Below are 15769 nucleotides of genomic sequence, written 5' to 3'. Positions count from 1 at the left end.
TGGTAACACATACTGCACTGCTTGCCATGCTACACATGTAGTTCCTTACGTAAAACACTAAGAGGAATACAGCTGGCCCAAACTCACACTGCCAAAATGAGTGTCTAATCTGCTGTAGTGTGCCTATATTTATGCCCTAATATTAAAACAAGATCATCAATAATTCAGCAATGACAATATGTAAACATGTATCACCACATAAATATACATACAATTAAAAAGATTAGATGTACAATAACACACAGCTATTTTTCAGCAACACAACCAATAAAAGCATGTTATCACACACATATTGCCACCAGTAATAAGCTAGCACTTACACTTCAAAATTAAGTTTCTTATTTCTCACACATTTTCAGACTTCAAACATACAACATTTTATAAACAATTGCATATATCAGCTGTACTGGTTTCCAGTGCTATTGGAATTTTTCCCACTTAATCAAGTACAAAATCTTTTGGCAATTAACTTAGCAACTATATATATTACTAAATTAGCTTGGCACATTCCTACTTGTAGATACGTAGTTGTTGTGATTCTCATTCCATAACATATCGTCGACAGGTAACTAGAAACACCAAATAGCTTATATTTGTGAATTCTCCACAGGGGTGAGAAAATTCTTGAACCAGTTTAGTCCTGTAATTTACACATTTTAGGATTTACTACAGAAAGAAGAATCAGTTTGATTCTGCTAATTTGCACAGGACTAGCACAGAAAAAAATAGTCTCATCTTGACGATTTTCTAGAAAAACAGGAATCAGCTTGATTGTGTAATTTTAATACATAGGACAAATCCAAGAGAAACAAGAATCAGAATAAAGAAACTAATTTAGCTCACTCAAGGCAAAGTAATTTCCCACGACTTTGTGGCCAATGAGACACTATTATTTCAAATATCAGCATTTTGATTGGCTGGCCAACCTGGGATCTTGTACTTATGATCTTGTTTTTGATGGCTAAAAAAAAAATAGAATTATAAGACTATGTCAATTCTGCAGTTTGATAAATTTCACACCAATTCGATGGTAAAACTTACAAACTTTTCACAGTAAAACTGAAAGCTGTTCATAAACAAAAGGTGATAGCTTACATTTGTTCGTGAATTACACAGGAATGAGCATTCTCCACAGGAACATGCACAGGAAAATTCTTGAAAAACAGCACCCAGTTTGGTCCTGTACTTTTACACGTAGTTGACACATTTTAGGGCCTTATTACAAAAACAATAATCAGTTTGATTCTGTAATTTTACACAGAACAAATCCTAGAAAAGCAATTATCAATTTGGCTTAAACTGATCAGGTCTTAATCTTGTGATAAATGTGTATTATATAAATGGAACAGTTATGCTAGACATAGGGTAACATCTGTAATTTTGAATACAATTCCTGCAGGACTAAATCCTCTGTTGGATGACGTACACCTGCTTATTTAATATCTCTCTTATTTCTCAAAACTCTTCATGATTACTGGGAGCCATGGTAAGATTTGACACCATTGAAACTTTTCAAGAGACTACAGGTTTAGAAACATTTCAAACACAGACCAGAAAATATGCAGTAAACCAGACTTTGTGTTAAGTGGCATTGCCTTGTCATGCAGTGTATATATACCTAGTAATGTATTGCACAGCTGACACATGCAGCTGATGTGCACCATCACTATTACAGATACCAATACAGCCGTGTCAACTAGCACTTGTTTAAGTAATAACAAATGTTCTACAATTCACACAATTTATACATATTTTATATGGACACACAGCTGTTACAATGCTCATAAAATCTATTCACGATTACTGGGAGTCATGGTAAGATTTGACATAAATAAGATGTTAAGATATGGTATGTATATATATATATATATATATATATATATATATATATATATATATATATATATGCAAATCAATGTAAATGATCAGCTCAATATATTATCACAATAAGTACATACCTATATATATATATATACATATATAGATATATATGTGAGTATTGAATGCTCAGTAATGCTTAGTGAGCACATAAAAATGTACCGGTATATTACATGTAAGCATGCTCCACCCATATGACTTTATTTACTCCGTCTGTTACAATGCTCATAAAATTATAAGTGACAGCCACTGAATCAATAGTAAAGTAATATTATACACTCACAGTTGTTCTTATCTCAGCCTGGAGACTAGCAGCTTCATAAAACTTTACACACAGTACTTTAATACATCGCACTGGCTGGATGATAACTATACAGTGTACATCATCGATGTATCATCAATGATGCTATTGTAGAATCTCCAGGGACTGTACAGAGGGCTATCATCAATGATGTAATGTTATCATAGGAGTCTCTCCTGTACAGAGGGCTGTGGCTAGTTGGTTACTGGGTTGTTTCATCAATGATACTATTGTAGGAATCTCCACTGCACAGAGGGCTAGGCTGGTTGATAACTGGGGTGTATCATCAGTGGTTATCGTGAGAGTTTCTCCTGTACAGAGGGATATGAGCTGTGCCTGGTGGTATCATCACTGATGCTATCATAGAAGTCTCTCCTGTACAGAGGGCTTCAGCTGGCTGGTTACTGGGCTGTATCATCAGTGATGTTATCATAGGAATCCCTCCTGTAAAGAGGGTTAGGGCTGACCTCTAGCTCCTCCCCTGGAGTCTGCCCAGGTGTGCTCGCAGCACTGGAGTCTGCAGATGACACAGACAGCATGTGACTCTGCTGACCGCACATGTCTTCAGACTTTCGGCGTAGGTTACGCCTGAAGTCTCCCATTTCATAGGACGCTGATCGCTCCCGTTCCCTCTCCCTCTCCTGGTGCTTCACCCCGTCCGGTGAGTCCTCTGAATGTTCCTCACTGCTCATGTAAAACAGGCCTTTCTTACCTCTGCCCACAGGCTGCTTGGTGTCCACGTGATGTGATTGGCTGTTGGTTATGGAATGCTCAGGGGAGTGATCCCCGCTGGTCATTGATTGGTCCATGGATTCAGGCGTCTTCACACAGGGCGACTCTTCCTTGTAGTGATTGTCGCTGATTCGTATCTCGTCTTCGTCAAGCATATTGTGTGCAAAGCGAAGGGTGCCTTTGAGAATGTCTCTCACCTACAGCAGAAAACACAAAGATACATGTACATGTATTCTGAACTTCCGAGCAATATAAAATGTTCTGATCAACAAATATCAGGAAGGAATTTGTCTCTCTCATTACAGCAGAATACTCGCACTCATCGGTGATTTTGTTACCCTGTTATAGACACTGTTCTACATCATTAACATACATCTGGAACATGGCAACAGCCATCACTCAGGCAGTTCCAGCTTAAGGAGTTCAGGGAAAAAGCCTGAAAATGATGGTGTCAACCTTTCAACTTTTGCTGCTAAGAAATTGCCCGATTTAAATTCTTCAACTTTTTCAACCGCCTCTGCAACCAATATTTTGAAACACTCTTAGATAATTTTAGGATCTAAAAAATAATATGAAGCTTGCATCTTAAAAGACACAAGCACATTAATTTTTAGCAGCATTTTCATAATAATTTTACGCACAAAATCCACAGCAAAACGTGCTTTAGTGGTTGAAAAGGTTGAAAATTTACAGAAATCAGACTTCACAAAGAAAACCCTCTTAAGTGGCCCTGTTTATAAGTGGATGAATAAATCAGAATAAAGCAAAATGTGCTTTTGATTCTTAAACTTCTCTGTATCCTGAAGACAGCTGCAGTAATTATTTGACAATGACCTGAGTTTAACACCTGCACAAAACAATTTATTTATCAAATAGCAACAAATAGTAAGTTAGCTCAGATAATTTTATCAAAATACCCTTGGGCACAAGTTGCATGTACCTCGTTAAAATAACATTTACATACCTGTTTGATACCAGCTAAAGCTATAAGCATTTCATCCTCACAGTTTGAGGAACATCTCAGAAGCTGGGACTGTAAATTTTCTGAAACAAAAAAGAATTACTTCAATAAAACCTGTATGTGGCATGTTAAACAATGATTTTTTATAACATTATCTCTGAAAAAAAAATCAGCCCTTTCAAGAAAGCTACTGAAATATGACCAACCTTGAACTGGCATCTAATGGTTGCACCCAATGCTCTGTTCTCCAAAATACAAGGGCTGTAAACAAATCTCCCAGCCTAATCACTGCTGACAAGGTAGATGACGATGAGATCACAAACACTTTAGTTTCCATTATACCTGTTCTCCTAAGGGTTTACATGGCAGTGGCTTACCTATGTGTATATCCAGTTTGCTGGCACAGTAACGACACATGGACTCTTTGTCATTCAGCTGGCCCTGGTACAGTGCAGCTTGCTGAGACAGCTGCATCTCCTACAACCAAAACACGAACCATAAACTGAAGGCTCACTCGTCTGGCAGCTTATCTTATGCTGCTGTAACATAACATGTTGTAACATAATATGTCATAACAGACTGCCCATGTGAGAGCGAGGAATGTCAAACAAAACACAGTCAACCTCATTTACTGAATGGTTGGAGTTTTACCTGTAGGATATTTAAATTTGAAAGGATAACACAAGACAGCTGACAAAGTGGAACACATTCATGTACTGTATTGGAGAGATGTAACAGATACTCAAGCCACCATAAAATTGTATGCACATGTTACGTTGCTTCTTTCTAACAAAAAACATTTCCTCTACTAGCCTGCAAACTCAGACTGTGCACTGACATCAAATTTAAACTTCAAACATTAATTAGCTTTTGAATACTGTCACACATGTTTCTCTCCTCAATATCAATCATGTACATGTACTCCTGAATTTTTAGCTGCTCTTCAGTTATGTTTAAGCTGGTTTTTTGTGTGTCAAACTAAACATCCAATCTTTAACCAGGGTCCGTGGTGCAAGAAGACATGAAACCTCAAATTGTTAATTTGTATTTCCTTCTTTCAAGTTCAAAAACAGATCTTCTGTTTACTTGTAACAATAAGGGTATATTATATTAATACATAAAATACTGACACGTTGGCTTACAGTTTTGGATATCTTCTTCATCTTGTTGTTTTTGGCACGTGGCAGTGTAGAAAAGCGGGAGGGACTGTAGCCTGCAGGAGAGGATGCCTCGTCAGGGGTAATGCCGGGACTAGAACCCCTGGAGTCGTATGACCGCAGACTGGAAGTCTCAAGGCGCGCAAGGCTAGCACTAGATGGGGCTGAGCGGACCGTTGTGTAACTCTCCAGTCTTGATAAACTCTGGGTGGAGCCTCTCTTCTCTGGTGGAGGATTCACTGTCAACGTTACAGAGGATTTACTGTCAACCGTTTAGAGGATTTACTGTCAACACATTACAGATAAACACAATCTTACCTCTTCTCTAGTTGAGAATGTATTTGTCAAAGTGTGGAGGTTTCACTGTCAACATTGGGTAGAATTTGCTGTTCACATTTTACACAGTTACTCAATCTTACAACCTTCTCTTCTCTAGTTGAGGATGTATACAAGATCAGCATCGTACACATGCACAATCTTACAATTATCAACATCCTATACACAATCTCACAAATGAAAGGTACAAGATGAACTTCTGAGCATATCTGAAAAATATTACTGAAGAATTATTGCATTAAAGCTCAAGCTGTAAGTATAAAGTATAAAGTATTTATGTCTACCTTACACACTGACATACAACAAAAATGTTTTACTCCACCCCTGCACACACATGCATTTTGTCAGATTATGCCCAAGCACACAAAAAATGTGTCACTTCAGAAGCTTGTCAACAATAAACCATAGACTAAATAAAACTTCTAGTTCTACCACCAAATAAAAATCCACCGAAGCCCAACCACAATGTCATAAAGAAATCCTAAAAGATCATTTGCACATTTTTTTTCTCTCAAAACATATCATACTACATGTCCAGCATCATGCCAAAAGTTTGGGTAATAATAGCAATTTTACAAAAGATTGGCTCAACCACATTTTCAACATAGCAGCATGATGAGCATTTACAGGAAGAAAAAACATCCCATGCAAAAGGTATACATACACATACTGTGATGGAGGAATCAAGAAGGCTTGCCAACAGGTTAACATTTCACTAAAACACAAACTACATTTCACCGGTTTTATAGCCAGGGGAAAAAAAATTACAAAGGCACACACACAGTGACGCGAGTGTGGGGAGGGGGAGGGGGAGGGGGGCACAAAATGCTTGGACACTACTACATGCACTGTACGCCTCATTACACCAGTCTCTCAGGTTAGCCAGGTAAAAAATGAATGAAAATAAAAATAAAAAAACACAAAGTGTAGCAGGAATGCTTGGTGCAGTTATTATATTTCACAAGCCACAGGATGGGGCACACTGTCTATCTGTGTGACCACGGTTACTGCACCCTACCTGGGGAGATGTCAGTCTGTAAGTTCATGGGCTCGCTGGAAGATTTGGGAAGCTTCTTGGACGAGGAGGACACGGGGAGATGATGAGGGCGGTTATGGATTTTACGAGTAAGCGAAGAAAAGCCAGATATAATATGTCCATGACGATTTTTGTGCACTGTTACATGGAAGAGAAGCAGGAATGAATATATATATATATATATATATATATAGGTAAATATTAGTTTACAGGTACTAGACCACACCCATACTAAAGTAAGGCTATTCCAGTACCATGTTTATCAGGATTATAAATGGTATTAGAGAATCTAAAAGTAATTTTAATAGTTATTCAATTGAATATTATCTACATAAGAAAACAGAGCTACACAGGTTCATGATAAAAACCTTCCAATGCTAAAGCTTTCCTAAAGAGAGCTGTTTGCATATAGGCTATGTATAAAGCTGTATCCCATCTATTTCATATACAAGACATCTCATGTAAGTGGTGACAGTGAGACAATACCTCTGCCTTCTGTCTTGTTGGACACATTGTTGACAGTCTGGTACGTGTAATTAGGAGGGCGTGGTTGCTGCTGTGAACAAAAACAAATACATAACTGCTATGTGATGTAAACCTATTTGATGTACAATAATACAGCAGAAACCATTTAACAGACATTTGTACTTCATCGCACATATATATGTACATCAATCTTACATGTGTAGATAATCGAAACACCCCTTAAATTCCGCACTTGGGAAGATGGGAAGGTGTTCCAGCAACCTGCCGATGGTAGTGGTTTCCCCCGGGCTCTACCCGGTTTCCACCCACCATAATGCTAGCTGCCGTCATGTAAGTGAAATATTCTTGAGTATGGCATAAAACACCAATCACATAAAAATACATAAATAACCCCTAAGGTACATTAGACTGAAGGCCTAAATTAACAACTTTTTCTTCTTTCTTGTTGAACTGGTTAATGTTTAACTGATTAAGTTGGAAAGAAACACAGAAACATAGCTTGACAGCATAGAAGAGAAAATCAATTCGAGACAAATCCTGAAAACTGTCACTTCTGAATACACTAATGAACAAATTAACACAGGAATATATATACAGGAAAGTCTGAGATGACTGACTGGGACAATAAAACAGTTAAGGCAGCCTATTAAAGTAAGATACAATGTATTAGGGAACACAAGACCAAAGTTGGACGTAGACACAGAGCAAGATGACAGACAGAACCTTGTTGAAGATACCCACACTAATGAAGGATATTTAAAGTGCTGTGGATGATTGTAACAGGTACCTTCTAATTTGACAACTGCTGACAGTGAGGCATTATCCTAGCAATGACCCACCAAATACAAAAACTGTAGCTCAAAATCCTTTGGAAGCTGTTCACCAGGCACATACATGTCTGTATGCCCACACGGACATCTAGTGATAAGAGACTGGTTGTCTGGTTGTCATGGCAATCATCCTATTTAGACAACTGTGTCCTTGGATTTGTCCAAATCAGTGGTAACATATTGGTGGTTGCCTCACTGATATGTGTCAACCCACCAAATGTTTAAACCACAGCTCTATGGCTCTAGGAATGATATATATATACTCACTTTATACATTTTAAATGCATGTATATGCACATTTATTATTTCTGACACATAACCAGCTGGTTGCCATGGTAATATACAAATTAGATGGTGGATGGTGGAACATTACATGAGCAAAATGTGTATGTGTGTGTAAAACACAAATGTGAAGTATAAACAATGTTTTTTACAAAGGCAAGTTGATTTCTGAAGAATATGTTGTTGTATCGAATTTGCTATCGTAAAAATTAACATGTTACATGGGGAGTAATGATGGGTCATTATGAAACATTATCTCTTTTACTTGGCTTGACAAACCATGAAGTCCAGACCCACATGTCATAGATTATCTCTATGATAGATTGGCCATGGATTATACCAATGGGTTGGCTAAACCACACAGCCTCTCCTGTAACACTATAATCAGCAGAATGAACACGGGATATGGAATAGAACTTATTTGTGTCTATAAAGCAATATCAAATTGCTACAAGGAATAGATCATTAAACTTGATCGCATGTTTGAATATTCCATCAAAACAACACGTTGTCATAAGGACGGTTGTCTCACGGTACATGTGGTGTGCTACTGAAGTACGTGTATAAATGACAATCTTGTTCATGTAATACTCTACATGATATAGATCCACATGTACATCTATTTCCCATAAATGACAGCTGTACAGGTAAATACCTAAATAACATGCTTTGATGATGAACACATACACTTGCACCACTTGAATTAGGGCACAGGACAAGCAATTCAATAACCAGGCTCTAGGACTGAAGGGATTTCCATGATACACATATACATGTAAAATATTGTCCCACTTATCTCCCCAAATTCTGAACAATGAACGAAAAATAAATATGAAGTTATATTACGCAGACTAATTCGTATAATGTGTAACACAACCCTAATTCTGCAACCTTTTCAACCACATCTGCAACCAATGTTCTGAAACACTCTGAGAGAGTTATGGGGTGAAAAGAAATAACTTGTACAGTTCAGTGAAGCTTGCATGTAGTGATGTATTATTAACTGTTTCCATGTTTTTAAAAAAATGGGATTGTATAAACTGTTAGTACTCAATTTTCATGTATTGTTATAGACGGCCTCTGGGAAGAGCAAACTGTTAAATCTGACAGAGCTATCCTCTTTAAATAAAAGTTTCATTCATTCAATGACACAAACATATCATTATTGGGAAATTTTTGAAATAACTGTAGGCACAAATTCCACTGGAAAAAGTGCTTTAGTGGTTGAAAAGGTTTAAGATTTACAGTATTTTGTTGTTCACACTCACACTAGGTTCTCTTAGCCAGAGGGCCTTGTCCACAAAGTAATGGACATCCCCTACAGGTGGGTATCTCATCAAGGTGCTTAGACAGGTGGGGTAATCACTGCTCAACACTGAAAATATAGATGATGTTATCTGTTGACAGTGTCAAACGATTATTAATATTATACAGGTGACAACAAAGAAAAAAAAAAGAATAATTCCTGTTGGGTAAACCAGGACGAAACAGCAGCAAAATATACATCACAAACAGTTCATACAAATACAATAATATAAAAAGTAACACTTTAATGTTAATGCAAGAATCTAATGGAAAATTATGAGAGCAGTCTACATGTACATCTATTTCAATGAAAAAAATATGCACCTGTTAATACCCCATCAATGAGAAATCAGAACTAGTGAATAAACTAGGCTATAAACAGCATACTTTCATCAGGCTTCAACTGTTCCATAACAAACTCCATAGATGATATAAAGTTAATGCTCTGAACAGTGGATACAATGATCTACCAACCACAATTTCCTACAACTACTCTACTACCATTCCACAAGCAAGTCCCTGGCAGGCTGCTGGCACCCTACCTATTCTATTGTTTCTATTTTAGGCAATCCATATTTATTTACAACTATAACCAACTTACAGAGGTCTCTAATGTAGAGAAGCATGGCTACAAAGATGTAGTCAACCAGGTCAAATCCAATACCATCAGCAAAGACAGCGTCCCAGATAACCAGCAAGTCCTGCATGGGGAATTCCCGTCCAAACAGTAGTCTCACCCAACGACTGGCAAACACAAGAACAAAATACCCAAGAATGATCATGACTTAATTAATCTCTAAAATACAGAGATCTTAAACATATAAACAACACAGTTTGCATAATTATTTAGTCATGGTTATTTGTGCTAACAAATATCAACTACAGATATAATTTTTAGCTAGTCTGTTTTACATATCTGTTCTCGCTAAACAATTTTTTTCATTCCCTAGGCATATAACATTTTATTGGATAAAATGAAGTCAGCCTCTGTTGCAGTTATCAAACTGTTTTAATGGAGACTGAGCCTATGTACATCAGCAGTAAGAATGAACTGATGCATGGTGTTACGGCTGATAGGATTTGAATATCGGACAGATAATTATTATGGGTGAGATGAGCCACGAAAATACCAAATATTATGCCTTACATGCCATATATCTGTGGCGCTATCTCCAGCCTTTCCAAGTGCATGTGGAGCTCCACGTCGTTCTTCCTCAGCAGGTAGTCCTGAATTCTAGTCAGCTTGGTGACGACAGCGTTAGATGGGTTCAGGTCCTGAGGGCGGGCAAATGGCTGGGTCACCACAAACTCCTTACCCTGCTGGCACAAAAAAAGAGGGTATACTGGTTACAGAATATTGTAATGTCACATGATGGCTAGTCTGATCTGGCATATGTCTTGTTTTAGGCCAGTCCCAACACTAAGCTGACCTTTAAGTTTTATATGTTATTGTTCTAAAAATGTTAAAAATCTGCGTCAACCCCCAGGAAGTACACTGTCCACATGTTCCCATACAGGCCAATCATATTCATGTTTAGAATTTTACACACACGAGAAAAGGAATTGAAATAAAATGCTCAAAACACCTCTAGGCCAGAAGTACAGTTTCAAGAGACAATGTGTTCACAATGTTATGGAGGCACTTTGAAAAGTGTCCAGGGAAACAAGAAAAGCAAGAAAGTTCTCTCATATGCATGTAGAATAGAGACATAACTGTTAAAAGCCTGTGACCAAATGTAACTTAAATGACCCAAATGACCTCAAAAGAATTGGCCAGCTGACCGAAAATGAATAGGGTTCTTCCGCATGCCTGAGTGTGAGACTGCCTATCTGGCACAGCCAGCGACGCTGGCCAGTGATCAGGACTGGTGACATACCCTATTTGGTGTAACCTCTTTGGACATATACCATGGCTCCACAGTATCCATCACTTGACAGAACATTGCGCTGAATAGGCAGAAAAAATAAGGTATAAATATATTATAACACATATAGAAATACTTGTGCCCTACTTCTTCTAATTTTTGGGTCACCCGGTCAGTTCATTTTAGCCATTATATATGTAATTTTAGCGGGAATATTCAGTTTCTTTCTTCTCACATGGTTAGACAATCTAGTGAACAACATACTCATATCTTTACTTTTTCCAAAAGGCTGGTAAAGAAACGTAATATTCTACTTTTAACAATACTAATATCTGTCCCAAAAATTAGAAGAATTAGTGTATGTTGCAACAACTTAACGAATTTAAATGCAAAAAGTGGATGCATGTCACACAGGAGACATCAGATGATTAGTTAAAAAAATATATTTTCATCTCCATAAACATGACAAAATAGCACATGCATAATGCAGAATGTGAATGTAAACTGAGGATATAAGTTAATAATAACAAATCCCATTGGATGGGGCCTCTGTGGCTCAGTTGGTTAGCGTGCTAGCCTACCATAATGCTGGCCACCATCGTATAAGTGAAATAGTCATGAGTATGGCGTAAAACACCAATCAAACAAATAAATAAATAAATAAGCAATCCCAGGTAGAAATACTCACTAGGCATCATGTTCCAGATATGCTGGGTCCATAACTTCCTTCACAATATCCCTGAGTAAGTAGAGAGAGATTAATCAGAACCCTTCCACTTCAGTATCACACAAACTATACCTGTGCTTACAGACAGCTTACCCGCCAACAGTCCTGTGATAACCAAGCAGGCTCGACTAGGTGTGGCATGTTTGTCATTCATGTCTGTAAGAATTCTAAAAGATATGGCTTCCACATAGCTCAACTGCCTTCTCCTCCCACAATATAATATTAAATTTGAGTTACACATACAAATACAAAGACATTTAGAATTATTAAATCTGTGAACTTCAGTATTGTTCTGCCTTCACTTTGAACACAACAGTTTTAGAACTTCATAAATGGAAATTTATTGCTAAAGAACCCCAATGAGAATTGCAATTTCACAACTTTGATACTTTAAAACAATACTGGTTTTCCCATTTGACTGGGGAGACAAAGTGAGTTTTAATGTTGACAAATCTTTTATAGCTTTGTTCCACAAATGTTTGTTTCCATTTTTGTTTTGAGTTTCTTTGATGTTATAAATCAATGGGCCCTAGCACCCAGATAAGCCCATCATTTATCTACAATATGAAGAAACCTGTATTTTCTGAAACGCCACAAAAAACTATCATGAACTCAACTAAGAGATAAGCCTTGCAAGAATCAGTGAAATCCAAAAGAAATAATATTTTCATCAATTACACCCAAAGGTTAAAAACACATATTGCCATCTGCTATTCCACAATATCTTGTTTTCCAAGTCCATTCCAACATAGCCATTCCACAATTTCTAATGTTCTCAGTCTACTCACACCATGCCACTATTATCATTCCAAATGTCCCCTGTGAACTCGCACCACACCGAACCTTAGTCCTCCCTCATGTTCCAATGTCCCCAGTGAACTCGCACCACACCGAACCTTACTCATTTCACATGTTCCAATGTCACCAATTCACTCGCACCACACTAAGCCTTAGTCCTTCCTCATGTTCCAATGTCACCAATTCACTCGCACCACACTAAGCCTTAGCCATTCCACGTGTTCCAATGTCACCAGACAACTCGCACCACACCGAACCTTACTCATTTCACATGTTCCAATGTCACCAGACAACTTGCACCACACTAAGCCTTAGCCATTCCACGTGTTCCAATGTCACCAGACAACTCGCACCACACCAAGCCTTAGTCATTCCTCATGTTCCAATGTCACCAGTCCACTCTCACCACACCAAGCCTTAGTCCTTCCTCATGTTCCAATGTTGCCAGTCCACTCTCACCACACCAAACCTTAGTCATTCCTCATGTTCCAATGTTGCCAGTCCACTCTCACCACACCAAACATTAGTCATTCCTCAAGTTCCAATGTTGCCAGTCCACTCTCGTCATACCAGACCTTGGTCATTGCTCATGTTCTAATGTTGCCAGTCCACTCTCACCACACCAGACCTTGGTCATTCCTCAGTTCCAATGTTGCCAGTCCACTCTCACCACACCAAACCTAAGTCATTCCTCATGTTCCAATGTTGCCGGTCCACTCTCACCACACCAAACCTAAGTCATTCCTCATGTTCCAATGTTGCCAGTCCACTCTCATCACACCAAGCCTTAGTCATTCCACAATTTCCAATGTCCCTAGTCTGGCTGAACTATACTAACGCTTAGTCATTTCCCATTTTCCAATGTGGCCAGAACAATTACAATATGAGATATAGCAGGCATATAAGTTTGGTGTCCCTTGTCACTTCCTATCGTAGACAATCACAATCAAAGAACATATCCCGATATCTTCAGTCTACTCTCAGCATGCCAAATCTTGAAAAACAGGTACATGTATATAGCCAATTGCATTGTGTTAATGTCATTATTAAAATGAAGAATATATATATATATATATATATATATATATATATATATATATATATATATATATATATATATATATATATTCACATCTCTCTGCATCTGTACATGTATTTCAATGTGTAGAAACACCAGACATGCAGAGTTCTCCAACAATTTACTAATGACCATAGGAAAACTGGTACTGCATGTTCCTTCCTATGAAGTCAAATACCCTATATGATAATTCCACATTTTTAAGAATTATTGAAAGAACATAATAACCAAATCAGTATTTAAAATAAGTGCAAATTTGCAATTGTGAATATGACTTACAGAGTTACTTGTCACAGCTACATGTAAAAACTTTTCAGCATTGTCAAGTCAAAATGTACACAATGATTACAAAATGCAGTGTATCACTAAACACGATTTCCATACACAATGTGAAGCTAAACACCACCATCAAAGTAAGTCTTAAAGACAATACTCTATAACTGGATTTGTCACTTATTTTGTTCAGAATGTAGTAAAATTCAGATGGCTCCAACACTGAAGGAATAACAGGTATTTGAAAGGCATCATGTCAATGGACGAGAAACTACGCCGTTACAGTACATTACAAATTGTTCAAATGTGGACAAAATCTACGATGGAGGTGACACTGGCCCCTGTGGCTAAACACATCAACCTTCTTTACAACAGCAAATAAACTTCGGGCACTATATGAAATTCAGAAACCAATGCCGGCAAAAACATGGAGTGTAAGTGCTCACAACCATTATACTGGCAGTTTCACGTGTACACCTATGTCGTTTTTCTATCACATTCTATTTCATATATACAGATATTAAAAAAAAAGATTATATATATACATTTTTTTAAAAACCCAACCAAAGAAAGAAACCAGTGGCAAATTTTTCAAAGATACATAAGTGCATGTAGTTTCCCTTATCACCTCTACATGCTGTGCATGCTGACACACTCTAACAATTACGTCATGGGGGGTTATAATACATGTATGCTCTTTCTAGCCTGCCGCTAAAATGCAATAATATATGTTCCAGGATTAGAAAGACAAACTGCTTTTCTTGTTATGTACGTTTACTGAAATACATGACACATAAGGTAACAGCCTGAAGGCATGCAGGAAAGCATGGGCAGTGGTTAAACTGATAACATAAAATACCTCATCCCACAGAAAATTGCAAAACCTTGTAACATGCAGAGTGTGTAATGCCTACCAACCAAGCCTGCTGTTAATAGCAGTTAAATAAGGAAAGAAGAGGCAAGGAGGAAGTACAAGTCTTGAGACCATTCCCCTGGCAGGCCTCAGAAGTAGCTTTAATGGAACCATGTCAAAAAAAAGAAAAAAAAAGAGCTTGGATAATCTAACCTTTCTTCTTTGTTTATCATGCTGTAAAGAACAAAACAACAAAAAAGCACACTCAGTTGCTACAGAGACAATACTGCAGGGCAAAAATTTTGAAAAAGCATTTCACAAAAGTAACAAAATGTATTCAATGTAATCTGAATACAACAGTAAAACTCAATGAATTGTAAATAAAAGTGAAAAAAAAAACAAAAAAAAAAAAACAAAAGCACAATAATACATGTACATTAAAAATGAATTGTGTATGAGGATTAGAAGGTAAAACATGTTGTCATAATCCTGACAACATGCATATACAGACACGTCAGGAATGAACAACAGTTGTCAAAACACATCTTCTGGGATATTTTGATAAACCATCTACACACAATGTCACAATGCATTTACCTTGATTTTAAAGGAGTACAGAATCATCACTGTTTGGCTGGTAAGACATGTACATGTATGCCAGTTCAGGTTAAAATTAAGTTTAAGTTGATTAAAATCAGGTTAAAATTAAGCTACGATTAAACTTAATCTTAAATTTATTTTACATTTATTCCACCATGATCAAGGAACTTGTCGCTCTCAGCCAATCAGCATCTACTCTGTATTCATATACTAAGCATGATCAAGGAACTCTTCCCTCTCAGCCAATCAGCATCTACTGTGTATTCATATA

General features: G+C 37.4%; 1 protein-coding gene across 4 annotated transcripts in view; it reads right to left on the bottom strand.

Moving 5' to 3' along the window:
* Window positions 1-2021: 2021 nt before the first annotated feature.
* The window catches only part of LOC135461935 (TBC1 domain family member 5-like), a 51900-nt gene continuing 38152 nt past the window's right edge, over window positions 2022-15769 (bottom strand). For all 4 annotated transcript variants that reach the window (XM_064739220.1, XM_064739222.1, XM_064739221.1 and 1 more), the window contains 6 exons: window positions 6888-6957; window positions 6384-6539; window positions 5003-5268; window positions 4250-4349; window positions 3876-3955; window positions 2022-3108 (listed from right to left, as the gene is read on the bottom strand). In XM_064739220.1, the coding sequence (XP_064595290.1) occupies window positions 2581-3108; window positions 3876-3955; window positions 4250-4349; window positions 5003-5268; window positions 6384-6539; window positions 6888-6957 (1200 nt within the window). In that variant the 3' untranslated portion in view covers window positions 2022-2580. The remainder of the gene's footprint in view (window positions 3109-3875; window positions 3956-4249; window positions 4350-5002; window positions 5269-6383; window positions 6540-6887; window positions 6958-15769) is intronic.

This window comes from Liolophura sinensis, chromosome 1 (assembly GCF_032854445.1).
Source record: "Liolophura sinensis isolate JHLJ2023 chromosome 1, CUHK_Ljap_v2, whole genome shotgun sequence".
NCBI classification, from domain to species: domain Eukaryota; kingdom Metazoa; phylum Mollusca; class Polyplacophora; order Chitonida; family Chitonidae; genus Liolophura; species Liolophura sinensis.
This window is presented reverse-complemented; position numbering and strand designations above follow the sequence as displayed.